At 42.7% G+C, this 26,882-nt stretch overlaps 3 protein-coding genes across 4 annotated transcripts in view; 2 read left to right on the top strand and 1 right to left on the bottom strand.

Moving 5' to 3' along the window:
- celsr3 (cadherin, EGF LAG seven-pass G-type receptor 3) overlaps positions 1–13,269 on the top strand; it is a 117,270-nt gene extending 104,001 nt beyond the window's left edge. The window contains exons 28-37 of the mRNA XM_087833878.1: positions 490–602; positions 1,067–1,146; positions 1,583–1,709; positions 1,840–1,959; positions 3,088–3,185; positions 3,704–3,795; positions 3,968–4,141; positions 6,097–6,291; positions 8,803–9,865; positions 10,252–13,269. Of these exons, the coding sequence (XP_087690004.1) occupies positions 490–602; positions 1,067–1,146; positions 1,583–1,709; positions 1,840–1,959; positions 3,088–3,185; positions 3,704–3,795; positions 3,968–4,141; positions 6,097–6,291; positions 8,803–9,865; positions 10,252–10,279 (2,090 nt within the window). The 3' untranslated portion in view covers positions 10,280–13,269. The remainder of the gene's footprint in view (positions 1–489; positions 603–1,066; positions 1,147–1,582; positions 1,710–1,839; positions 1,960–3,087; positions 3,186–3,703; positions 3,796–3,967; positions 4,142–6,096; positions 6,292–8,802; positions 9,866–10,251) is intronic.
- An 885-nt stretch (positions 13,270–14,154) lies between these two features.
- On the bottom strand, positions 14,155–19,175 carry LOC118453859 (fibrinogen silencer binding protein). 2 transcript variants are annotated; one of them, XM_087833875.1, is made up of 5 exons: positions 18,892–19,175; positions 16,919–16,962; positions 16,626–16,794; positions 15,189–15,233; positions 14,155–15,096 (listed from the first exon to the last, which is right to left on the bottom strand). In XM_087833875.1, exons 1-5 carry the CDS (start codon positions 19,094–19,096, stop codon positions 14,735–14,737), a joined length of 825 nt encoding a protein of 274 aa, XP_087690001.1. In that variant the 5' UTR covers positions 19,097–19,175; the 3' UTR covers positions 14,155–14,734. The 2 variants fall into 2 exon arrangements, with proteins under 2 accessions (XP_087690001.1, XP_087690002.1); XM_087833876.1 differs by lacking the exon at positions 15,189–15,233.
- An 851-nt stretch (positions 19,176–20,026) lies between these two features.
- On the top strand, positions 20,027–26,051 carry wdr6 (WD repeat domain 6). The gene is made up of 6 exons (XM_006785392.3): positions 20,027–20,172; positions 20,423–20,557; positions 20,898–23,646; positions 23,839–23,916; positions 24,655–24,771; positions 25,003–26,051. The coding sequence occupies exons 1-6, from the start codon at positions 20,103–20,105 to the stop codon at positions 25,952–25,954; spliced, it is 4,101 nt and encodes a 1,366-aa protein (XP_006785455.2). The 5' UTR covers positions 20,027–20,102; the 3' UTR covers positions 25,955–26,051.
- The last annotated feature ends 831 nt before the right edge of the window (positions 26,052–26,882 follow it).

The raw sequence follows: 26,882 nt of genomic DNA, 5'->3' as shown, positions 1-26,882 counted from the left end.
ACTCTGACAGTCAGTGAATTTTTGTTCGTGAACTTGATTCACATGATTCAACCAGAAGCTGAAAATCAGGGGGTGAAACATTTCTGCTCTGATTTGGAATAATGTGTCATATAGGTCATACGAAGTTAAATTAAAAAGAGAAATGATGGTTTGTGTCTTTGCCGTTTAATCGTAGCAGCTTAGTGCTCAAAGTTCAGCAGAATTTAACATTTAAAATCTAAAGATCCAAAGATGTAATCAAATATTTAGAGAGTGCTTTCAGGAGCTAATTTTCTCTAAGCCCTTGATTTATAAATCTAAAAATATTCATTTAATAAAAGCTAAAAACATACCTAACATTCATAGAAGTGTTGTGGTGTTCCAATAATGGCCTGCAGTCACTGCCTATACTGTTTCCCTATCTTTGAGACTGCTGTCTCTCTGTGAGTGACAGCAGAGGACATCACAGAGCTGATCTGTCTAATCTCACCGCACATCTGTTTGCTTTAGGCCTGGCGGTAGGTTTGGACCCAGAGGGTTATGGAAACCCAGACTTCTGTTGGATATCCATCTATGACAAACTAATCTGGAGCTTCGCTGGTCCCATCGGCATCGTCATACTGGTAAACATCTCTCTGTTTGTCTGACACATGGCAGTGAACTCTACGTGCACACAGACTTAAATGATATGAATGAAATCTCAACCTGCACTTTCTCAAGTAAACATAGGTTTAAACCTAATTAACATTCACAAGTGGCAGCCCTCCAAATGGATTTTAGAAAGGCGACCCACTTGAGCCCAATCATTTCATTCAGGCCTTTCGAAACTTCACTTCAAGACATTTGATGCAGTGCTTTAAAGTGAATGATTACAGCGTATTACAGTCACACCTGTGAATCCACTTTTTCTTTTTTTACTTTTTTATACTGTCAGAGACTTGAATGGCTTTGCTTTTATTAAACGTATCTTTTCCCTCCTATGTGACTAATTTATCCACATTGATTTTGTCCTAGTCGTTGCTAATGGCCGTAGTGGATTAGCTGAAATGCATTTAAATGTGTTGTGTATTGATCTTTCACTTTTCAGTTGAATGGGGGCATTTTCACCATTGTAGCCAAGATGTCGTGTAACCCATCTCAGAAAGAGACCAAGAAACTTCCTGTCATGTAAGTGTCTGCCTTGACACTATTCTCACTTTAAAAAAGTGACCTTGAAGCCTACTTTCCAAAGTACAATCCTTTTCTTGTGTTTTGTGCTGTTTCAGGCTTCAAAGGGTCCTTAATAAAAGTCCCGAGTTTCTCTAAAGTAGTCTTTCAGATTTGAGCTGTATGATAAGAATCGCTCTGTAGTCCCTCCAGTGCTTCTACTGTCGTCCGTTAGTGTGGTTTCTCTTTGCTGTCTCTATATTTCTCTGTTACCCTAATCATGATGACATATAGTGAAAACATCATTATTGTGTTATAAATAAAGGTTTAGTGTGATATAATGCTGCAGTCAACTGGCGTATGCATCAGAGTGTATCACAGATTCATTCTGGCGAATCCAATTCTAATCTTTTTTTCTCCTCCACTGCCCTCTTTGCTTCTGTCTGCCTCTCTGCAGCGCCACTATCCGCAATGCCTTCTTGCTGTTGCTGGTGGCCACCTCCACCTGGCTGTGTGGTCTGATGGCTGTAAATAACAGCATACTGGCTTTCTACTACATATTTGATGTCCTCTGCCTAGTACAGGTGCGAACAAAGCATGATCCGATACACAACAAAGTGCGATCTCTACCTGTAGCTTTTGAATCTTGTTTGTCAGTCTGTGTGTTTTTGTTTTTGTCATTTTTATTTTATATCTCTTTATCATCTTTCCCAGGGTCTGTCAGTGATGCTAGTCTTCACCGTGTTCAACTCAGAAGTTCAGGAGGCATGGAGAGTCGCCTGTTTGGGTAAAAAGAGTCCTGGAGAAGATCCCCCAAGACCACCGCAGAGCACAGTAAGTCCAACATACATAAATATCCAGTTTGCGAGCATATCTATACTGCTACCGCTAAAGCGAAACACCTTTTTTCATTTGTTTCTTGAATTAGCCTGACTGTTGAATCATTAATATACTGCATTAGCAGAATGCATGCACAAAAGTATATCAAAATGAAGTTGAAAACTAATTGTTATCATTTAAAAGAACTATGGTATCCAAAAGATTATTATAATTATTATTGCACAGTGATGACAAGCTAAGTGAATCTAAGATCATAATGCGAAGGCATAAATGTCCTAGCTGCGTGATCCTTAAAGCCATTTACTAAGTTTTCTCCTGCTGCTGTGCCCATTACTAGACAGCACAATAGCCCTCCTGCCCTGAATTTCTCCTTCCCTCTATCCTTCCATCAATCTTTCCTGTCGTGTCTCTGTCCTCTCCAGCTGCCCTCGGGGTTCCTAGCTGACCCACATAAAACATTATACCAGCCAGTGGATCCCTGCCTGCTCTTTAGCCCGCTTTTGCAAAAGCACTGTGCAGTGCCGATTTAATGATGCTTTTATGCGCGTGTATGAAATGCTATCCTACTTTCACATCTTTCCTTACTTCCCATGTCTCGTGTGTGTGTGTATGTGTGTGTGTGTGTGCTTGTGTGTGTATGAATTCTCAGCCGTCAGCATCAGAATCTTTACTATTGCTTATGTGTGTTTGAACTTTGTATATGTATACATGTTCCATATTTCCTTTGAATCTCTGTCAGTGCAGTGAACCCCATACAGTTTGTTGCCAGTTTGTGTGCCTGAGATGTTGGTGTGTACGTGTGGGGAAGTTTACGTGTGTGCGCTTATGAGATGTGTTGTTTCCACCCTTTTAAACCCCATTTCCTCCAAAGCTCTTCCTCTCTATTACTGAGTCATATGGGCAAAATTCAAGACTATTATTATGTGCACTATGCTGTTTTTATCACTGATGGATTATATGTATGGATGACCCGTATTAGCGTCCTTTTGTGATTTATCAGCAGATAACAGAAGTCTTGTCAAATCTCAGAGTCTTATGTTCCACATGCCTAGCCTCCTGGACACAGGTTGAAAGCTGGGAGCTATTTTCTAAAGCTTCTTGCGTGTGTTTTTGTGTGCTCAGGCACAGAACCCCTATCACAACGCTTCACTGTTGGAGCAGAGCGGGCTGCACCGCATCACACTGGGAACCTCCACAATCTCCTCCGTCAGCTCTGCCAGGTATCTGAACGCATGCACGCATGAATGGACACGTGTCACAGTTTTTACCAATATATTAAGGTAGATGTGCACATCGTGGTGGTTTAATGTCATAAAATATAACAACAATAAATTGATGCTTGAGAAACAAGGATAGTCTATCATTCAGATGGGATTCTGGCAGGTTTGTTGGGTCTGTGGTTTTTGGATAAAGTTGCCTTGGGGTGGAAATTCCCTCCCTGCATATAACCCTGTTTTTCATTTTGTGGGTCAGTGGGATAAAGATGAAGAAGATTAGACTGAACAATGTACTGTACTGCATGTAGAGCAACACTAATGTACCCTGAGAGTGGCTGTTAATGTCTTCATGGCTCAGTGACTGTCTGTCTTAATACCATGTCTTGGCCTGTATGAAGAGTGCACACGAGTATTTGTGTTTGAAAGGACTCTCGCTTTTTTTCAAATATGTATCTGCCTGTTTCTGTGTGCTTCTATTGTTTGTGTGTGTTCGCCTAACTTCTCTTCTACTCCCCTGTTAGAGAAAACCTTTTGGCTCGTCAGACTCTGGAGCAAAACATCGTCCACACTGGTGCAACCGACCTGGATGTAGCCATGTTCCACAGAGACGGGGGTGAATATGCATAATGAGCAGACATGAATCTCTGAAAAACAAAGACTTTATCTCTGCCCATATTTAACTAAGGATCAAGAACATTTACTCAAGAATACCAACACATCAGCCCTATCCTTTTCCTCACTTTCTCACTCCCGCTTTATCGTTCCTTCTCCCTTTCTTTATCCAGGTGAAGATTCCGACTCGGACTCTGATCTCTCTATGGAGGAAGAGCGCAGTCTCTCCATTCCTTCTTCGGAAAGCGAGGACAACGTCCGTCTCCGTGGCCGCATCCAGCGGCGATTCAAGCGCTCCAATCACGGCGAGCGCCTGCTCACAGAGCCCGCCAACAACGGCACCAAAGGTAGATTTTCCGTGTTACCGAGTTTATATTAATGCTATTTTTGACATTTTTATTGTTTAAAGTCAGTAATGGAGAAGTGTCTCATTAGGAGTGCTTCATCACTGAAATCCTAAGAGTTATGGGTCCCATCAAAATGTTCTGCAATGTCTGGATGTCTTTTGTTGGCACAAAACATTTAATTTCTTCACTTTTTTTTAAAGACTACTTTCAAATGTTCATCCTCGGTATGTTTGAAAGGTAATTAAAGTTTACAAAGAGCTCCTTTGCAGAGTAATAAAGCTTTAATCAGGTTGAGTTCATAGCAATTACAAGAACACAGAGTCAGTGTGCAGACTCAAGGTAACAGCAGATTACTATAACTTCAATAGAAACTTTTAAAACTGCTCCTGCAGCATAATTCAATTATCTGCAATATCACTGTGTTTTTATAGTGTGTATTATGTGTCCAAACAACACATATTAAACATATGGATTCTGCCGGTCTATGAAATAGCATTTAAATCATTTGTATATTGCATATTTGTATATTGTGCGCTATGTGTAAGCAAGAATAGCATCCACCTCCAGGAAGAGGAAATGTCAATGCAGGCAAACATTAATCAATACACTCCTTCTTGTGATACACAATAACAAGTTTATCATGCATAATATATGAGTTTATGCACGTCATAGTGTGTGATATAAATGTCACGCGAGTACAGTTTCCGTGAAACGTTTCACACTGAGAAAATGCCAAATATCTGCAAATCTATAAATCCATTTAACCAATCAATTCTTAGCTTCTTAAGCCGCTGGGGTCACACGAACTCTGTTCAGAGTCTAACCAGACCACAGGCATCGTTCAATAGAGGAATACAGTGCAGTCAAACTGAAGGGCCTGAAACATTTGGGCTTTTCACTGAAAGGTCACAGTCTGAATGCGTCCAGTTCTCTGTGACAAAGCATTAACCCCTGCATCTCCGCAGTGTTCGAGGACTGCACCGGGAATGTGTTCAGGACAACAATATGAATAGATTTTCTTTTTTTTTTTATAACCCGGTGCCGATGATCTTTTGTTTTATTTACAGTCACAGCAGGCTTGCTGATTTTAAAAGCCTGAAAAAGATGAAAGCATTTGATGTATCAGTGATGCTTGCTCTCATGCATGTTACAGCTGGAGGGAATAATCATTATTTCATTTCTTTGTAGTTCTGACGATGGATTATTTAGGAAGTTAATCATTTAAGCAAAATGTAAAATATTCTTTGGTTAATAAGTTAAAAAGGAAATACATGAAGTTTTCACCTTTAGTTTAAAAAAGATTCATTTAAGAAGTAATTTTGAAATAAATTGATGAATCTTTACTTGCAGCCTAAATTCTTCATCCACACAACTTTTCACAATTATTAAATCCTTACCACTGATAATGTCCTTTACAAAATGTGGGTCCAAATAACACAGATTGGTTTAAAGGGCTGACATTGATGATGTCACTCTGTCTCGTTCTCCTTAAATCAGCTTCTGCTGTGCATGCTAAAAACTCGAGTTCATGGGTCGTTTGCAGCGGCCTGAAAAATGTCCTTTTTGACACTTTTAATTAACTCTGGCTTCTGATTTGATAATGAACATATGCTATTTTGTATGCTGACAACTGCTATTAGTTGCAGACATCTGTTTTTGTGTTCTTGGGGACGTGCATGAGGCAATAAAATGAAATTAAAAAGATGAGAGTATGATCCATTAGAATATAGCTTTTTATGACTGTTTTTTATAGGCTCTAATAAAAATAACAACTATTTTAGTGACGACTGCATTAATAGTGATTTAGACTACTTCCCAATAAGGTCTCCTTTGTTTTGTTACTGCTCACTACTTAATGATCAGACATAGATTTCGGTTAGATTTCCCTCATGAGGTGTCACTGATGTTAAGTTTGCCAGTAACCACAGAGAGTTTATTCTTTCCCTGTACGACAGAGCTGGATGGCAACGATCTTTTATCCTATTGGCCAGCTTTGGAAGAGTGCGAGGCACGCACTCTGCAGAAGTGGGGCTCAGAGCGCCCCCTGGGGGCAGATTACAGCAAGGACGCAGCAAATAACAACCAGCTGGACGCAGCGCTCACTAGTGGAGACGAGAACGGCCTCACCCAGCCACACAGGCACCGCAAAGGTGAGAGACACACGTGAACAACTCGACACAATCGGAAGGGTGCACATACACATTGGATTGTGCCTTATTTTACTTCCATCCATCCATCCATTCGCGTCCGCTTCTTCTTTTCAGGGTCGTGGGGGGCGCTGGAGCCTTTCCCAGCTGTCATAGGGCGAGAGGCGGGGTACACCCTGGACAGGTCGCCAGTCTGTTGCAGGGCTAACACACAGGGACAGACAACCATTCGCGCTCACATTCACTCGCACATTCACACCTAATGGCAATTTGGATTTTCCAATTAACCTATCCCCACAAGCTGCATGTCTTTGGACGGTGGGAGGAAGCCGGAGTACCTGCAGGGAACCCACACAAACACGAGGAGAACATGCAAACTCCACACAGAAAGACCCCGGCCTGATGTTGGAATTGAACTCAGGACCTTCTTGCTGTGCCTTATTTTACTTTTATATGTAAATTAAAGCTTTAGATACAGACTCATGCAAGGTACAAACAGCAAAATGGAAAACAGTGATGACTATTCTGAAACAATGAAACTTGTACTCCGGCTTCCTCCGTCCAAAGACATGCAGTTTGTGGGGATAGGTTAATTGATTAGTCTAAATTGCCCATAGGTGTGAATGTGAGTGTGAATGGTTGTCTGTCTCTGTGTGTTAGCCCTGCTACAGACTGTCGACCTGTCCAGGGTGTACCCCGCCCCTCACCCCATGACAGCTGGGATAGGCTCCAGCACCCCCCGCGACCCTGAAAAGGATAAGCGGAAGCGAATGGATGGATGGAACTTTAATGTGACGTTAACAGACTCTTGCTACTTTTATTTCTTCTTTTTTTTGGCATCATTATAAATATCTACTTGGTAAAAGTCATGGATTGTCAGACAGACTGTGCCTCTGCATATCAGTGCCTGGTCTGAGTATCCTAAATCTGTGATCTTCTTCATCCTGTTATCTAATGAGTGTCTCCAGATATCCTGTCTGAGTAATGCAGAATGGAACATTTTGCCAAGAGGGAGATGGAGGTGGTGTCAGCTGCATGAGCTGAACCAGCAAAGCATAATTTAAACCAAAGTTCAATAACAGAGAATTTATCTGCTGTTTGTGCAGTTTGTCTCATATATGGGTTGATTATCTCAGTTCATCTTCGGGGTGACCCAGAGATCCGTCACTCACTCAAATATTTATTTTATTTTGGACCTTACTTTAGCTTTTTTGTTCCTGTAGTGCTGTAAATGTACAACCTGATAGTTTTCTTGTTGTCATTTATACTTTGATAACCACATGTGTCTTACATACAGATGTTTTGTATCCTAACATAACATAGTCATTGTTGCATTCCTGTCAACTCAAAGCAGTTTGACCAGTCTCCTCTGTCTGCTGACATCGACAGGGCATTCTCTGTAAACCATAGTGATGGTCGTGTGGGGTAAATCCTAATAGATCAGCAGTTTCTGAAATACTTAGAACAACGAACACCATAAACAACCATGTTCAGAGTCACTTTCCTCATTCTGATTCTCAGTTTGAACTTTAGCAGGTCGTTTAGACCATGTCTACATGCCTGAATGCACGGGAGTTCTTGCCATTTGATTGGCTCGTTAGATATTTGTGTTGACAAGCTGCCGAACAGGTGTACCTAACAAAGTGTCTATTGACTGTATGAAATATAATATGCATACTCAGCACTCATAAAGTATATAACTGGCATGTGCACATGTAGAAATAAAGGCCCAATCAGATGCAAGTAAGAAAAAGAAAAGGTTGTAGCCTGAAAGCATGAGTGACATTTCAGGGATTGAATATAGCCATATACCCAGTCATATACTGACAAATGAACACCCGCGTAGGCATGCAGAAGTGGTTTAATGTGAGAAGTCCTGCTTTTTGGTAAATGTGATAGTTGTGTGACTCATCTCTGCCATCGTCTGCCTCTTTCTAAATGGCTTCTCTTCATCATTTGATTTCTTCCGCTTTTCTTCGCCTTCTTCTCTCATCATGAGACTTTTACAATGTAAATGCCTGTCCTTACATTGTGAGGCAGTTGGATTCTCTCAAAAGTCTTAAGCTTCATGTAATCACAGTCACTGGAAAAAACATTTTTACTAGGCTTACTATGTTGTTGCCAAACCACGGTCGAATTGGAACAGTCCAGCGTCCCACGATGGATTAGCAGCCAATAAGGTCACAGCTACGACAGGTTTTAGGTGTCACGACAGACTGACAGTTGATCTAATCATCAACCCAGTATTTTTTGAAAATGACCGCTCGTGAGCACCTGTTATGTGCAGATTTACTTAAGAAGACGAGGCTAAGACAGCTTGTATTTCTCTGAAAGCTCTCTTTGTATCCTCAGGTTTCCTGATTTGATTATTTTAAGCCAGTTATTGTGATAGATGGATGATTCATCCAGTAACCTAATGGAATCTAATCTCTTCTTCAGGTTTCTCCTTCTTCTCCATTTCTACCACTAAGGCCTTCCTCTTTTTTTCTTGTGGTTTCATTTTCTTTGTCCCAGGAATCCTCAAGAACCGTCTTGGCTGTCCTCCCGCACTCCAGGGTCTTTCCAGTATGGGCCGGGTCCCCAGTGAGCTCAACTGGTACCGAACCTCTACTCTTGGCCACCGAGGTGTTCCTGCTGCCTCCTACGGTCGTATGTACTCTGCCACAGCTGGTGCCACTGGAGGCTCCGGCTCTCTCTCCCAGCCAGCTTCCCGCTACTCCTCTAGGGAGCACCTGGACTCGCTTGCACGGAGGCAGCTGTCCAGGGATCCACTCGGGAGGCAGACGGTCGGAGGATCAAGAGACCGGTTGGACTGCCGAGGCTCCAGGGACAACCTGGATCTCTTACCCAGGAGGAGAGAGCTGGGGCTGGGGCCAGGGTCAATGTTAGGGACCCTGGATCACCAGCGAGTCTCATTATCCAGGGAGAACTTGACAGGATCCAGGGACAGACTGGACAACCACCATGCTACTGGCTTCCACGGATCGAGGGAGGATGTGAGTGGAAACGGAGGGGCTGTCAGTGCCGGGATTGAGGGATACCTCGGCGGATCAAGGTTGCAGCTGAGCTCGCTGACTCGGCGACAGGCCTCATCCCGGGAACACCTCGAAGAAGCTCTCGTGAGCAGTAGATCAAGGGAGCAACTTGACACCAATGGAATGGGAGCCCAGGCCCAGCCGTGTCGGGAGTGGCTCCGCACTCTGCCACCCCGCCAGCCTTCACACCCTGACCAGCCGTCCTCCTCTTCTCCTCCTCCCCCGATATCTGAGGAGCCTCAGCAGGAGCACCTACCTCCTTCAGCTCACGCCAGAGGACGACTGGACTCAGCTTCATGTAGGTTTCCTGGTCAGGTCGCCCCCCAGGTCGCAGGTTCAAATCCAAACCCCTTGGGTCGACAACCGTCCAGTGAACACCTGGATATTCTTTCCTCCATTTTAGCATCCTTCAATTCCTCTGTCCTCACTCCTCCCCCTGCTGCCCCAAACACTGGTCCAAACGGCTCCGTCCACGGACCCTCCCCATCCCCGTCCCAGTCTGCCACCTCCCATAGCATATCTGAAGTCTCCCCTGACTCGGAGTAAGTTTTTCTGAGTGGAAAATCCACCCTCAACCCACCCTCCTCCTGTCCTTTTCTCACATGCATCTTCTTCTCTTCCTCTTTTCTCCAGCATCTGTCATCTTGGACTTTTGACTTGTGCTGTTCTAGTTTGTTTATCTCAGCCTTCCCCAACCCTTTCAGCAGGCTTCCTGCGTTCCAGCTTCTTTATCATCTCTTCCCATGTGTCTCAGTCTATTTTCTTCTGTTTTCCATCTCCCTCTTCTCTCCCTCTCTTTTTCTTTGTCCTTTTGCCTGCAAAGCTCATTTCCATTTTACTTCTGTAGTTTCCCTGTGAACTTGAATTTACAATTAGTGAAATGCTGTACAGACGTAGTGATGACTCATTTTTCTTTCCTTCACCTTAGAGCCAACAGAAGTGAGGGACAGTCTTGATGACAACCTCCGCATCCCTTAATGCATTGCTACAGTGCTGGGGTCACATTGGACATGTTCAAAGGTCGCGGATGGACCCGAAGCACCGGGACAACCTGGAACATTCGAGGACAGGGAAACAAAACCGAGACAGAGGAAACGCAGAGACACAAAGACGGACAAAACATCCAATGATAACACAGATTCAAGAGAAAGTCAGTGGGCGGCGTGTACTGTGTAAAGAGTTTTCGAGTGTCACCGCCTACGGCGAACGACGATGTTTCTGTGGACGATGAGTCAACCACCTCTACTACCTACAAACTCTTAAAGGCAAAAACACAAACTCCTCAGATTTCAAACAAACGAGATCCGTCAAAATGAAAAAAAAAAAAGAAACTGTAAATAACATTTTTATACATTTTGTATCTTTTTCATTGGAGATGAAGAAGAAATCTCTTGTGATGTTTCTTTTTTTTTTTTTAAATGACTGTGCTCATGTGAGGTTGTGAGTGAGGTTGGTGTGAGTGCAGTCTTGGTCGTTGCTGAGGGGGGGGGGGATCCCCCTCCCCACAAAAAGAGAAAAAAAAAACCCAAATTTCTCCCTAAAAAAGGTTTTCCCTAGAAACATTTCCTCACACGCATCAACTTTATGTATAGCGACAGGGGTCTGGCAATAGAATCGAATGAGATTATCAAAACCGCGAGATGTGGTTGGAGGGAAAATATCGAAGCAGGAGGAGGAAGTGATTGTAAATAGAAGGAGGAGTTATTTTAAGAGATTTGATGGAGCGAGATGATTGTGCAGAGAAAAAGACTGAAGGTTTAAAGTTGGCGGCTCAACAGTTAAAAAGCTCAGTCACAAGTGTCAATGCATCAGCTCTGTGCTGTATATGAATGTGACCTTGTCATCTATCTGTGTATCTTCATGCCTGGTGCTATCTGAACCAGACCATATCAGACGGCTGATATTACAAGACCATATCTGTAGCGTTCTGGAGACCTGGTGGGTGAAGGTTGATATCTCTGTCTGCCTCTCTGGATGAGGATGTATCGCGTAACAACCGTTTAAATCCCCTCAAAGTTTTGTGCACTTTGATGCCTGCCTCGAGGGACGACACAGGAGCAGCCGAACCTCAAGACCATTCGTAAAAGCTTCTCCGCAAAACTAAACCAAAGGGACTTAAAATCTGTATGAAACCCTGATATTCTTCTGTTTCCTCTGATGGAAATGATTTGTGCAGGGCGCGTTGTAGCTCGGTTTTGTTAAATCATGATCTTTTTCAGTAAGAAGTCTCAAATGAAAAGCTGTTTCTCTTCATGAGGCCGCGATCAGCGCTACTACATAACCCGCATAACTGTTTGGCATTTTATTTTACCCGCGTAGTACATAAGCAAGCGGATTTTCATGTGGGAAGGGAGCGGATAAGACTCATCGTAACACACTCAGATATTTGTTCGAAGACATGAAAGCAGCCCTGTGGTATGTTCACAGCATGGTGCCAATCTGAATATTTAAATTGCTCCTTTATATTTGAGAAATTCAACAGAAAAGAAGCTCATGCTTCAGAAACAATCCAACACGAGCCCACAAAAAAAACATGAAAACTGATTTTTATTTATTTAGATTCTCATTTAGATGGTTTCACAAAAAACGAGTTATCTTTCAAGATCCGTCTTCTGCGGCAGATTGCAGAGGGGTGAGGAGATGTCAGCTGTGTCAGCGCTAAAAGCCTCTAAGTGGTTTCGAGATGCAGGTCTTTCCATCAGCAGCTGCATCTTTCTCGCAGCTGTCGGAGGAAGCCCAGAGTTCAGCCCTTAAGGTAACAACACATGGGCGTTTTCAGGAGTGGAGACGGGGACAGGGAGGCTTTTTTCTATAGAAAACTACAGCGGGTTGTAAAAACTGAAGGAAAATGGGAGTTCTGTGTTGCCAACATGTGTTGTCTGTGTCTTTGAGCAGAAAACAGCCAAAAGCCAATGCAAAAAGTAATAAATAAAAAAATAAGGCTAAGATATTGCATAACGGGAAAGATTTTTTTTAAAAGATACCAAATCAGGCAAGGTTGCAAGAAGAACAAATTGGGTCAGGAAACATGACTGCAGAAATGTAGCCGCAGGGAGGAAGGCGTGGATGTTACTCATCACAGGGAGACAGAGAAAAAAAAGACACGTGGATGGAAACGCTCGAAGTGGAAATAAACACACACCTTACAAATAAGTGCATATCTGCCTGCTCTGACCGCTGCTCTGCCGGTCCCGTGTCCCTGAGACGTGACAAGCACAACCTATTTGCGACAGTATTATTGCCAAAAAAGTCCCGAGTGCAGCGCAACACCACCCACCGGTCTGTTAGCCTGACAAATCCTATTTTCTTCTCCATCTATATTTTTCTTCAGCTGATCTTCAACTTTGAAAGACATGAGATTTACTTTATTTATTGATAATTTATTGACACTGTATTGGTTATTTATTTTCGCCATCTGAATGAGAGGATGTTGAGGAAGCGTGTGTGTGTGTGTGTGTGTGCAAATGTTCTTGTTGTCATATGTAACATTTCCTGTCATCTGACTCTCACGGCTACAAATCCACAGATGAAAGGCAAGAAAAGAATCCGAACTTACACCTGGAATTCAAATCGGAAGAGTTTAGTCAGTATTCAAACTGGATCTGTTGTCTAATCTTAACTGTTAATCTATCCAATTAATGTGCTGAAATAACAGAGGACTCTTAACTACAGGTTTAACAGTAGTTCGGACCAATCCGAGCCACAGAAGCGAGGGCATACAAACAAACAAGCAAAAACCAACAACAACAAAAGATGATTAGAGACAAAAAGAGAGGAACATAGAGAGGTGGAGAGATGATGGGAGGTTGTATTTGTTAGCTTGTGTGTTCATTATTGGATGCCTTCTATCTTGCCGTCTGGATGGAAACAGCTGTTCCCCTGTTACCGCGGAAACAAGAGAAATGTTGGACATTAAAAAAGAAAAAAAATGACTTATTCCTACAAGGCTCTGTGTTCTTTCTGATTATTCTTGTCTGGGAGACACAAAGAGGTTTGCTGTTTCATATTCATGCCAACGGACATTTTCAGGTGTAGAAAAAGTGAGCGGAGGAAAGATCCTGTGACAGGGGGACACGTTTTTCTCTAGAAGGCTCCTCTACCTGACTTGCGTTGACTCTCAAAGTATTCTGTCACATTCAGAGACATCAGAGGAGGGCGGAGACGTTCAGCTCAAGAGACGGCGGGGATCAGCGGCGCATACATAAATCTTAAGATTTTAACCTATGCAGGGCTGAAGCAAAAACTCATCAGTGCTCTTATTAGATTATTAATGTTACCGCTTGGTCACAGCCAGGTTCATTAGGCACTGATGTGCAGTAGTAAAGCTAAAAATATTTGATCTAAAACGTTGGGATCCGAAGGGGGGAAATGGACATTTTTTGGAAAAGTTGGCTGTGAAGATCAATACCACTCTCTTCTGAGTGTCAGCTGGGATAAAGCAGAGGGAGAGCAGCCATTTTTCAAAGCGTTGCATTTTTCATCTATTCTCCAAGTGTTTGAACTGTACCGGGGGCCTTAACAGCACTCATCAAAAAGATAATGGCCTCTTTTGGTGTTTTTGACGATGGCTGAATGCGCCTAATTATTTTGCTGCAGATACTCTTAAAGAGTTTTTTTTAAACCCCTCCTACCACCACAGTCCCAGCACAGAACTTTAAAAATGGCCAAAAGAATGTGGACACAAGGCAACCTGACCTTCTGTCCATGTACTCCAGTGTATTTGTAGGTAAGTGGTGTGACCCAATACTTTCCTCTATATGCTGTCTTACAACTCAATATTACAGACCTCTCATTTTCAGAAGAAGACGCACAACAATCACAGGTGTGCACATACATCAGTGTGGTACCTGTTTCTCCCACTTATTTATTCACTTACGTATTTGTTTACTTACATATCAAAAACAAAGTTAAAGCATGCACTACAAAAGTCTGTTAAAAGATTGTCCTTTTAGGAATGTCATTTTGTCCCATGTGCGTGTCACCTGCGTACATTCTTCTTTTAAAATAACCTCGAACGAGCATTGACCTTTAAAAAAATAAAAATAAAAAATACAGCGTTAAGACGATCAATGAAAATTGATTTTTTCAATCCGGGGCTAGATTGTGATAGATGACACATAAAACAGGGTTGTCATTACAAACCATTTCAACAAGGAGTATAAAGTGACTTACAGTTATCCGTACTGTTGTGTAGTTTTTAAAAGATTAGTTCAACAACTGCTTAAAATGTTTCTCTATTAAGATGGAACTCACATTGCAGAGGGATTGGCTGCCATGATTACAACAATTGTTGCTCAATGTGAAACTCTTCAGCAGCAATGTGTAAAAAAACAAAACAAAAAGTAGTGTCATGGCGTATACACAAAACAATACAAGAATGACACTCGGAAAAATAGAAACATTTGAGCGTATCAGCCAGTCGGGTCAGACGTTTTCTCCGCTTCGTCGCCACTACTGGAGGAAGATGGCGGCACGTCCTCGCCCATCCTCTTTAGCTTGGCCTTGTAGTAGGCCTTCTTCATCCTGAAGGCTTTCTCCTTCTGCCGGGCTGCTCTCCTCTTCTCCCTCACCAGCTCCTGCTCCCACGCCAGCACCTTCATCCTATTCTCCCACTCCAGGATCTTCATCTGCTGCTGCTGCTCCAGAGCCTCCGATCTCTGCTGGTGCTCCAGTCTGGACAGGTCTACGGAGCCTTGCTGAGCTGGGCGGCGCCTGGCGTCTTCCGTCTTGCTGCCTGATGGTTGGAGATGCTGGCTGCTGAGCCTGGAGGTGCCTGAGAGGTCAAAGTTCAAAAACTTCACTGTGGTTTGTACTAAAAAGCACAATCTGAGGTTTGCAAGGCAACTTTAGATTCACTTTTCTTACTTTCAAGGCTCTTTAACACCAGGAGCTGCAGTTTAGAGAATAAGGCTGAAATTTAAAAAAAACAAAACACACTTTAATCCCAGTCAGATCTCCCTGTGTCTTAATGCCAGAGCAAAGCTGATAAACCTATCGTCTTACAGTTTTAACCTGGACTATATTTTGAAAATCCTCAGATTTATTTAGGATAATAGTTTCTCCTTCTTGTGAGCCGTTTTTTGCGATCTGATGCAGGCACAGCTGTGCTTACTGTTAGACTCAAAAAGCCCGAGTTGGCTCACCAAAGGTATACCTTGTCACAGGTAAACAAAGCAAAACTAAATAAATACAGCACGTTATAGTTTGTGTTAGATATAATATGTGTCACAGGGCTTAGATGTGAAATGCTATGAATTAATTAGAAAAGTTTCTTAATAAAGTGGGTTAATGAAAACAGACTTGAACATGCTTTTGCAGTACAGCCACAGGTGTAAGCTGATGATTTATATATCCATGTGTGAGGTTGTCATACAGTGTCTGGGTCAATTCAATAACTGTATCATCAATAGAAAAATCTATTTAGAACTCCGTTAAAGAAAAATTCTAATTTACTGACCTGAATGCTTCTCCTGGATCTATCCCGATCACTTTTACCTAAATTTATGAAATTATCAATGCTAAAAAGTACTGTACTACATGTGATACCATCAGGAAAGACTGTCAGCATGAAACACACACAAACAGTAAAAACATCCCTGGATAGAAAAACGTAACCTGAAGAAAGATTTCTGAAGACTAGCTCGCCTATGAGAGTTCATGCTGTGTTTGGTCACACCAAACATTGACTTTCAAGCTCGTCAGAACTGTGTATACTTTACTTTTTGCCTCATATATTACATTTAAGATATATATCACGAGTGGCTCAAGATTTTTGCACAGTACTGCAGGTTGTCAAAACATTCAATTTCAGCCACAAAAGGGGAGCCTCGGAGCTAAATTAGAGGAAAAGCAGAGGAATGAACTAAACAGCTATTTAGTCTCATATTTATGATGCACAGTGGTACACACCATGGTACACGGGCACTCCAAACAGCATACCCCTGCTATTAATTGGGCTATCAATCTTCTTAATGACAGTAATTTATTTAGGTTGGTCACATGGGCTGCTTCTTCCCATTCACAATCTTCTAATAAGCATTCAACACTAAAGCCATCTCTGCAGCAAAACAGCTATAACTTATTGAAGTCTGTGTATAATTACGCCCTTTCCTCCTCACCCTTAGTAATGTTAACTGAGCCAATTATCTCCTTCAGCTCAAGGTTATTGTTTCTTAATTAAGAGCGGAGTATTAATCAAGTTAATAGTAGAATATCCCACTCTTTGCCCACAGAAAGTTCCCTGCGCAAGGGTTTCCAAGCAACACATGCTCAAGCAGCTTGTAGGGTGTTATTTGTTGGTACCTGGTGCTGTGAAGTAGGCAGCAGGGAATGCCACATCCTGTAGCTCTGCATTGTGGGAGGTGGAGTTTGTAGAGGGGCTGTGGTGCAGATCTGACCAGTCGTTGCCTGTTATTCTGTCCAAGGCGTCACGCTGGAGGCAGATGGCCACTTGCTCCTTGCTGTCCTCTGCCTAAGAAGGAGGCGAGCCATTTGGTGTTTCTGGGATTAATGTTTCTGTCTGAATCTAAGGTGTCATGAGCAGCTCCAGGTTTACCTCTTAAATAAAATGAAACCAAAACTTTAAAAGTAATTACCTGATTCACGCTGCCATTCACCTGTCCTGTCACCATCAAACAGCCTGATAATAAGGAAGGAAAAAGAAAAAGGATAAGGAGACAACCAGGGAGGGACTGCAAGTGTATGTCTATCAGAAAAATGAACAAAGAGCGCCTCCCTCTGGTGGACACAAGCACAACATCACCATAAAGCACCTTACTCAATCATGACGGCCATCAACAAAAGCAGAAATGATATCGGAGCTTCTGCAAAGCAAACCTAGAAAGTAAAAAAGTCCACAAAGTAAGTGCTGTCAGTAACCTGGTGGCAGGTGCACTAAATGGAATGAAGTGAAAAGTGTAAAACGTTTAACATTTCTTGGTGTAGATGAGCAGTATCGTGAAAAAGGGGGACAGTCATAAAACGAGCACAGTCCTTTTAATCGCTCTGTAAACAGAGTGAAACAAGATCATTTCAAGACTTCACTTGTGACTTGATATTTTTGTGATTTTTAACATTTTACTCATTATTCTGAGTATTGCAATAACATATATTGTGATTTATCACCGTTTTTCAACTGCAAATAATGTTGCAGTTACATGCAACGTGCATCGTATAAAGTAGCAATTAACTGTGACAAATCACTGAAAATCATATATGTGCTGCTGTCTACACAGAGAGAAATTTACATCTAATTATTATATTAGTGCTCAACAACCTCCCTGTTCTTTAGGACCAGAGTACAAGCAAACTCTGACCCAAAAACCGTCAAACACACTTTTCTTGATAAAGTTATCTCCTAATTCAAAGCAAGCTCATGGCTCAGTCACATGAGTAAAAATAGGACAACAACCTTCTTACATCAACACACACACACACACACAAAATTACTTTTCACAGGTCAAATAACAGGAGGCAACCTTTCTGCAATAAGTCGCAGTCTGACTTAGACCAACTGCAATCACTCTCAGACTGACTGTCGAATCTGAAGGTTTGCAAAATAACTGTTGTCTAATTTATGAAGGCGGACAGATCACCAACATGTCACCATCAGTCTGAACGAGTCTGTGTCAGTGAGCATGACTCCAGGGGACTTGAATCAACAGGCTGCTAGCTGGTTGTACTTTAATTACATTCCTATAGAACATGAAGGCTAATATCATATTAGAAAATGTGAAAAATCCCAATAATATTATATCGTGGTGTGCCTGATGATTCCCACCTCTCACTGTTAAACACACTTTTCATGCATGTGCTCCCAGGTTATTTAATTACATCAAAGACATAACAACAACAATAATAATTTTTCATTAAATAAAAAAATATATATATAATGCTAAAGAGCTCTAAAAGAAAGAGAAAAACCCGGAAAAACAAACCTTTAAGTTACCTGGATTTGTTTTACAGGGTCAGTAAACGAATGAATGAGATATTGGGTGTTCCAACTTTCTGTTAAACAAACACAAACATCATTACAGTCTTAATTAATTACCCTAATTAAATCCATTGCTTAACCCCTCAAACTACGCCGTAGACCAAACTAATGCACCTTATATTCATTGTATTCTAAAAATGCATTTAATGAGCCATAATTTAATAATAATAGAAACATAGTTGCCATCCCAGGAGGAAGTCTTATTACTTCAGCGGACTCTGGATGCTGGCTGCTGCTCCTTGATGTTGTTTTTAGGCTATAATGACATATATATAAAACCTTAAATCAAAGACATAACAGACACCATATAAAGCAACTCGGACATTGCATAAACTGTACAGCTGTGCTCGGTGATGTCCTGATGACTGCTCGTCCTGGGACAGATGTTTTTACACTCCTGTCTAGACTGGTGTAGCCACACGCGCACACACCAACGATAACACCACATCACGATTAAACCATCTGAACAAACAGTGATGAAGCAGTTATCACACCAAGATCTCGTGAATTCTCTTAACAGATTTCTGTCATTCCTTTCAAGATGTTCTCCAGTCTGAAAAACTGGAAGTGACCCACCTTCCAGCAGCTTGCGGACCGCTGCTTTGTGGCCAGCTCCCCCTGCGTGGCTGGTAAGGGCAGCCTCGCCCATCGTCTGAAGTTTGATTGATTTGCAACAGGCCCTGCATCGGGCAAAATGAATGTCCTGGACGTCCTTAACCAGCCAGTCCTTGTAAACATCCTTTGCGAGCCAAGAATCTTGGAATTTACATTTGCCAGGCATAGCTAGCTCTAAAAGTTAGCTGGACCGCTACCTCCCAGCCTGGAGCGACCTCTTACCTTATGTACTGCCTCGTGATGCGTTCACGTGTTCTGCGAGGATTTGAAGACACAATTACGCTATTGCGCACGTATCTTTTGGCATTAGGTTACAAAATATCGTGAAAACGTTATAATTTAAACGCTGAGATAATTAACATGACTTTCCAGTTATGTACCCCAAATCCCACTGAAGTAGGCAACGCAGTAGAATCAGAGTGCCTGAATCTCATCACTACAGGTGCAGCTGTGAAATTAAAATGATAATAACGGCTTTTTGTATAAACAAGTGGGGTAAACGCGCTTTGAAACTTCTTAGTAGGTATCCTGGTATTTTAAGATCAATGCCTGCGACTGAGGCTACTGACTGAGTTTTATCGAACATCCTTAAACGCAGCATAACATAGAAGGCTGTCCCTCACGTGCACAGAGTTCACCAATAAAAATACGATTAACCTCCTACTAGCCAATCAGCGTTGAGAAAGCCGGTAGTCCAGCTTGATTGGTTGAAACCCGGCAAGAACGACTGTACAGAAACACATGGGTACCAGACTGCCTTTTGGTGGACGTTAATAATGATCTTATAACGTTTCTGAACAGTTTCCTGCATTTGGGAGCATGTGTAAGTAGGCACGTCGAGATATTATTGTTTACCTGTTAAAGTTTTCTGCCGTTCAATATCTTATTCCTTTCCAAATAAGACAAGAAGAACTCCTCCTGTTAGCTTGTTTTGCTAATCATAAGGGTAATCTTCACTCAGCATTGGACTTTAGTAAATACAACAGCAGACTGCTCTACCCGGAGTCTCAGCATGCTTTACAAGTACGATTTGTTAAAACTGCATATCTTCCCTTCATAATGGTCTTATTTTTTCGGCTGCTCTCTTTAGGGGTCGCCACAGCGGGTCATCTGTCTGTATCGCACCGTATCCCCGTCATGTGCCTTTGTTGACTGCAGTTAATCTGTAAGTGATGGAGACGGTGGCCCTGGTTGCTCCAGTTACAGCTTTGGAGTTCCTTCAGGATGCGTTTCTAATTAAAGGTTAGTGTTCAACATACAAGATAAGCAAGTAGTTATTCTTGTGATGCTCTGCTGTGTTTTTCCACAGTGCTCCTATATTAACTGCATTTTTGTTACAAGTTCTTTATTGTTAAACTTTAACTTATTCAGAACTTCTTCATTTTGTATCTGTGTAACTCCGGTTGCTGTAATGGTTAGCATGAACTTTAGAGTTCCAAATTTTGTACATTATTGCACAATACAAACACACACAACTTTTCTTTTGTGGCAGGTGAGGGTCCGGTCTTGTCGGTGTACAGACTCAAGCCTCGCCCTAAAGCCTGTGCCTCATTGAGCGTTCTCCATCATTACCGGATTCATGGAATAAGACCTAGAAGGTGGGAAGCTGAGCCACCACGGAGTGCCGGTTAGTATAAGCTGTTAGTATGAGCTGTTTCTTGTTTCGTTTGATTGTTTTTACTATATGTTAATATGTAGAGAAAATTATTTACAGAGCAATAAGAAAGTGAAAGAAAGGCAAGTCTGGAACCAAGAATGGATTCTCAGCAATGACAAAAGTTAAATTATTAGCAGTTAAAGGTATGCTTACAGGTGTTAGATTAAATTGAGGATATATACATATTATCTTTATTAGAAAATTATTTATTGCCTATTAAACGTCTTTATTCACGTAAAGCCTCCAGCTATTTTTGCTCTAATTTTTTTAAATTTTAATATACATAATTTTTTTTGCTCTTATTCACCAGCACTGAGCACTACAGAGCCAAATGTCTGTGACCTTGCAGTATTTGGAGGCAAAGCTGTGAGGCTTGTAAGGTTCCGTGTGGAGGATGGGGAGCATCTTCGCCTGGAGGTCCTGGGTCCCCTCATGGAGCTACAGGACTGGGCTCTGGATGTCCGCTGGCTCTCTGGAGGCAAACAGCCACTGCTGTGTGTGGCTCTTGCTCATAATAGTGCTCTTCTCTTGGATGTCACAAAAGGAAATGCCGTGGTGCAGCGTTCCTGTCTGGAGGGGTGTTTGCTGTACTCTGCTCTCCTTCTGGTTCATGAATCCTGGGTGGATACTGTCATAGTTGGAGGGACTGTGTTCAATCAGCTGGTTCTCTGGAAGCCCGGAGGAGGAGACAAAAGTGGCAATCCTGAAAACAAAGCTCCAATTGAAAGGCGTCTACTGGGCCACACTGGGGTCATCTTCAGTATCTCTTACCTCCAGGAGAAAGGATATTTAGCTTCAGCCTCTGATGACCGCAGTGTACGGGTGTGGGGTGTTGGCACTTTAGGTGGGCCTGAAGGGAAATGTGGGGACTTGAACCCAGTTTGTTTAAGGATCCTATATGGACATCAGGCCAGGGTGTTCTCAGTCCGTCTCTCATTAGGGAATATCTTCAGCGCTGGAGAAGATGGCACCTGTTTAGTCTGGGACTGGGCTGGAAGCGGGAAGGTGGTTCGCACGTTGAAGGGACACCGAGCAGGGGGTGTTCGTGCACTGGCAGTCAGTGAGGGAGAGGACGCGAGCTGGGTGGCTACAGGAGGGGCAGATGGAGGGGTAAGGTTGTGGAGAGTGGAGGGCAATGAGAGGAAGGAGTGTCTAGAGGAGGAGGCAGTGACAGAGAAACTGACCGACCTGAAATTTCCTGGTCAAGGCCTGCCTAAAGTTGTTTGCTTAGCAGGAGAAGAGGATGGCAGTACAAGCTGGAGTCAGTGTAAGCCTGTAGTTTGCACTGACAAAGGAATAGTTTACCAATATAGTGTTGGGAAGTGGGAAGTAGTGTGGAATGGGACTCCAGAGTTTCAGTCCTACTGTGTGATGGAAACGATAACTATCACTGTGAAGGAGTCGACAACCAAAGTTGATTTGTGTGCTGTGGGAAACCTCAGTGGGTGCTTACAGATCTTTCCCATGTCTCATCCTCAGTCTGGAATTCTGCTTACATGTGGATCAGGGAAGATCCATAGTCTTATTTGGCAGAAGGAAAAAGAGCGTGCGTATTTGTTAGCTTCAGCTGCTGAAGGACGTGTCTATCGCTGGTGTGTAGAGACAAAATTCAATGAAACCTGTTCTTTAGCTCTCAGCATCACTGCTCTACCTTCTTTCCTCCTCCCCTCGTGCGCTAAGCGCTGGCTTACAGCTGCAGTGCGCCTCCAGCGCAGGTCAAGGGAGGTGCTTTGGGTGTGTGGAGACAGGAGAGGGTCCCTGCTTCTGTTTCAGGAAAGAGAAAACTCAAAGCAAAGAAAAGGAGATGGTGAGGAAACAAATGAAGAATTACTGACAGATGGTAAACAAGGTGACGATGAGGAAGGCGGGCCTGAGGGAGAGGGGAAAGGCAAGTTGGAGAATGAAGGAAGCAAAGAGATGCATGACCTTTTGCTGCATCCTCTGAGCTGTCTGTTTGGGGTGCACGGGAAACAAGGCGTAACCTCAGTGTATAAGTACCAAGGCTTGTTCTATAGCACTGGCAGGGATGGCTGTGTTAGAGTTTTCAGAGTGTGTCCATCGTCACCAAAGAATCTTGAAGAAAGTAGAGAAGATAACGCTGCGGAAAAACGTGAAATGAATGAAGAAAGGCTTCAGCTGGAGGTTCTCAGGGTCCAGCGTGCCTGCAAAGGAATGGAGTGGCTGGAGAGGATTTTAATTCTTGAACCTGAAAAAGAAGTTGAGGAGAAGGAGGAGGAAGAGGTCACAGAGGAATGTGAAGAGCTGTATAACAAAGAACACCAATTGACCGAACAGGTGGAGGTTAAAGGGGAGGAGGCAGAAGAAGAGCGCTTCAGAGAAGTAGAGAAGGAAGGCAGAGAAGCCAGATTTGTAATTGTCGGCTTTCATGCAGTCCATTTTGTTGTTTGGGATCCGGTGAGGCAGGAGAGACTGTTAGCAGTGCCTTGTGGTGGGGGGCACCGCTCTTGGAGTCTGTGGCCATCCCACAAAGGAATTTGGCTCGGATATGGAGCTTTGGTGTTTATTAAGCAGGGGGCTGTCCTGGCTTCACAGCCCCCCGGAGAAGCGATGGGTTGGGATGGAAAGACAGGAAGGGCTGGAGGAACAGGACTGAAAGATGGAGTCCATGGAAGAGGAATTGGGTGTGTATGCAGGCTGGGGAGGATAACAGACTTTGGGAACGGGAATCAGGCAAACCACTGGGAGTTAGTGGTGACAGGTGGAGAGGACACTAGCCTGAGTGTCCTGGCGGTACATCCCTTTTCTGGCAATATTAAAGTTCTTTCAGTTATTACCGACCACATCTCGAGCATCCGCACGGTGACTGCGATTGTTCGCCCAGAGGGGGGGAGTGAAAGCCAGTCAAAGCCTCTCTCTGCTCTGCTCGTGTCGGCCGGTGGGCGGGCTCAAATCCAAGTTTACCGGCTGTTAATTGTTTGGGACGGGCAGAGACGGGCTCCTTCCTGTCAGGTGATCCAGGTAGCCAGTCACCGTTTGGACAAAGAGTGGGAGAGGAGGCGCAACAGACACAAGATGGTGAAAATGGACCCGGAAACGAGGCAAGTTTTTTAAACCTAGTGTTTAGATAGCCTCTGACCTCCTGTTATTTGTTCTCTGCATATATTTTCTCTTCCTCACAAAGACAATCTGCTGTTTTTGTTTGGGTTTTTTTTAGCTGAATATAACTTCAGTGTTTTTGTTTTTTGCATTTTAAAAAATGCACCTCTGTTTACAGCTCTGTGTGTTTTCAGGTACATGTCTGCGACAGTGGTGGATGAAGAAGTAAACCGTGTCCTCGTGGCTCTGTCCTGCAGTGACGGGGCTGTCAGGTCGGTATTCATCACAGCAAGGGTTCACACAGCTGGAATTTTCATTGAAGCTGCAGAAAAGAGAAAATCAGAGTGTCTTCGCATTGAGTTGATGCTCTCAAAAAGGATTATATTCAGTACTGGGGTGATGGTACTGGTGATTATAATAACCATAAGGATGAATGTAACAGAATCAAAGGCTTTACATTTCATTTATGTGTGTCTGATTGTGTATTGTGGCAATAATGAGCTGCAATCATCAGTTTTGTATTTTCAAGTATTTTTGCTCAATTTTGCCAACATGTGTACCATGCAGTCACAGATGTTAACATATGTGTAAGGAAATATGCATTGATCCTGCAAGATCTTATGTGGTCAGAACATCAGTATAATAACCAGCATTCTGAATTTTTACCTAGTTATAGTCCAAAATCTCTTCCTCCCTGACACTTGTTTATTTGGGCTGAACAATGGAGTTTTTGGAGTTCAACATATTATTCTGTAAACATCTTACTCGTATGTTTATTTTGTATTCTCATATAGCCTGGTATTGAATTTAGTCAAGTTATACTGTGGTAAGTTTTAGCATAGATTTTTAATCTTATTTTTCATGTATATTCAGATAATTAAAAGAAAATATGGTCATTAAAAGTCGAGTGGAAAATTAAAGGAACTGTTTTGGTAATCATGTACATGAACCCTGTGTGCTGCTATAGTTTCTAATGTTCTCCGGTAATACTCTTCTCACTGTTTTTCCAGACTGTTCTCTGTCAATGAAGCGAAAGGTCAAATCGATTTGCTGTGGGAAACATTCTACCATCAGCGCTGTGTACTCAGTGTCGCCACCTGCAGCCTGGAGGATGACAAAGGCAACAGGTTATGACTGTGATTGCTCATCTTTTTTTCCTGGGTTGTTATGTCATGCTTTACAGAACCAGACCACTGCTTTTGCTGTTTAATCTTTTTAGACTTAAAGTGAAATATATATCTTTAAAAGCGGCTGGCGTATTAATACTACAGATGTACAGTATTTAGGAAAGCATGGAGAAAGTAGTTCTTTTTTTTAACACTTAGTTTTATATCTATGACTGTGTGTCTCTCCTGCAGGTATAAGCTGCTGTTCAGCGCTGCGACTGATGGGAAAATCGCAGTGTGGAATTTGACCGACTCTTTGTCCTCATCAACGGATAATTCGAGCTGTGCTGCAACATCACCAGTCCCCTGCCTCGATGTTCCCGCCCACCAGAGTGGGATTAACTCATTGGCTGTTTGGGCAGAAAAAATGGGACAACAACAGGGTAGTTGCCTGGTAACTGTTGCTAGCGGAGGAGATGATGGACAGCTGACTGTGTCCACAATCGGGGTGCAGCACTCAGAAGGTGGGAAAATCGGGAGCCAAGTAGGGTTTTCTCAGATTTCTGAGTCTCAGCCTCTCCTACAAAAGCAGCTCCCGTGTCCAGACAGGCTTCAGATTCATCTCCAGTCCCAGTGCCACATACCACTGGCCCATGCTGCCCCTCTAACAGCACTGAAGGTCCTGAGACCAGACCTCTTGGTCTCCACTTCCTCAGATCAGAGGGTTTGCCTTTGGAAGGTCTGCAGTAACAGTATCAGCCACTATGGGGCGCTGTGCTCCCACGTTGCTGATGCTGCAGGGCTCGCAGTCTGGGAAAGTGAGGAAGGAAATCAGAAAGTGAAGATAGGATTTGAGTCTGAGCAGGAGAATGCTGGGAGGCTCAAGAGGGATAAAGAAACAGCTGATGAGAAAAGCGGTAAAGAACCTGTTGAGGTAGAGAGCGAGACAGGTGACCCAGTTAGTAAGACTACTGGTGAGAAAGAAGAGACGGGCACAAGTCCAAGAAATCAACCAGAGAATGACTGCGTAGGTAAGCCAGCGAGTGCAGTAAAGCCTGAGACAGGTCTGAGGGAGCGATGGGCGCTCGTCTGCGGTCAGGGCTTCCAGCTACTACGAGTCAAGAATCCGGAGATGGATGCAGAGAAAAACGGAGAAAAGGGAAAGCTGGCTGAGCGAATTAAAGTGACTCTCCAAGAAAAATGATTCTGAATAAAAAGATTAAAGATACTTTTATAAAAACTTCACAAAGGGACATATTTTTTTTAAATTATTTCTCAATTACCTGTCTTAATTGCAGCTGTATACTTTGATGTAAATGTATGTTTCTTGTAATTGTTTAAAGTATTTATTCTCTAGTTTTTGTTTCTTTATTTTTTGTTGCACGAAAATGATAAAACCATTTATTCCCAGTCAGGACAGGACTGGGACAAAAAAATCAGCCCGGGCATTTTGACTAAAAACAGCCCACCAGGTATTATAGGAAAAGCCATAAAGCCTTTGAATGAAAACAAATGCTGTCGTGACAGTGATGTATGCTGTCTTGTTGGTATATATGTATCAATCTAGTAAACTTAAACCTACACCATCCTCCCTATTCGGGTATTTTAAACAGTACTTACCGGAAATATCCAATTACATATACCTAACTAGCAGGGTTGCCAACTCCCAGCAAAAAAATAGGGAACCACCCCCCACCCTCCGCCTCATGATGCTGTAATCGACTTTAATTTATTGCCAGGGTAAAACAAATGCACAGAAACCAATTATGATTCTACAGTAATTAAATAGATTCAACATCTTTCCGCAACAGAATTGCAGACTGCACACATAGTACCTTCCCAAAGGAAAAAGTACTATAGCTTATTAGGGCGTATATTAGACTTAATATTTACTATATACAATAATGATTTTTTATATATTTTACATCAGATGACCACTTTGGTTGTAAGATTCGGTTGTATTATTGAAACCTAGAAATTTTCAATGAGAATAAGAAAGAAAAGTATTTCTCTGTGCCCCCCACCCCCCTTTCACTGTTAATGCCCTACCTGCCCCCCTGGCAAAACTTTGCTAGATCCTCCCCTGCACAGTTACCAGCTGTTAGCTACGTAGAAAAGGATCCTGGTGTTAT

The sequence above is a fragment of the Neolamprologus brichardi genome, chromosome 20, assembly GCF_056152115.1.
Source record: "Neolamprologus brichardi isolate AB-2024 chromosome 20, ASM5615211v1, whole genome shotgun sequence".
NCBI classification, from domain to species: domain Eukaryota; kingdom Metazoa; phylum Chordata; class Actinopteri; order Cichliformes; family Cichlidae; genus Neolamprologus; species Neolamprologus brichardi.
The sequence above is the reverse complement of the archived record's forward strand: the minus strand, read 5'-3'. Positions and strand labels throughout refer to the sequence as shown.

Bases quoted from the DNA above. Each gene is read 5' to 3' on its own strand.
- LOC118453859 (XM_087833875.1), bottom strand. From the start codon at position 19,096: ATGCCTGGCAAATGTAAATTCCAAGATTCTTGGCTCGCAAAGGATGTT. The intron at 16,963-18,891 runs GTGGGTCACTTC...CCTTATTATCAG, and splicing joins GGTCCGCAAGCTGCTGGAAG to GCTGTTTGATGGTGACAGGA. The intron at 15,097-15,188 runs GTAAGAAAAGTG...TTGACCTCTCAG, and splicing joins GGTGTTAAAGAGCCTTGAAA to GCACCTCCAGGCTCAGCAGC.
- wdr6 (XM_006785392.3), top strand. From the start codon at position 20,103: ATGGAGACGGTGGCCCTGGTTGCTCCAGTTACAGCTTTGGAGTTCCTT. The intron at 23,917-24,654 runs GTCGGTATTCAT...CTGTTTTTCCAG, and splicing joins TGCAGTGACGGGGCTGTCAG to ACTGTTCTCTGTCAATGAAG. The intron at 24,772-25,002 runs GTTATGACTGTG...TCTCTCCTGCAG, and splicing joins GAGGATGACAAAGGCAACAG to GTATAAGCTGCTGTTCAGCG.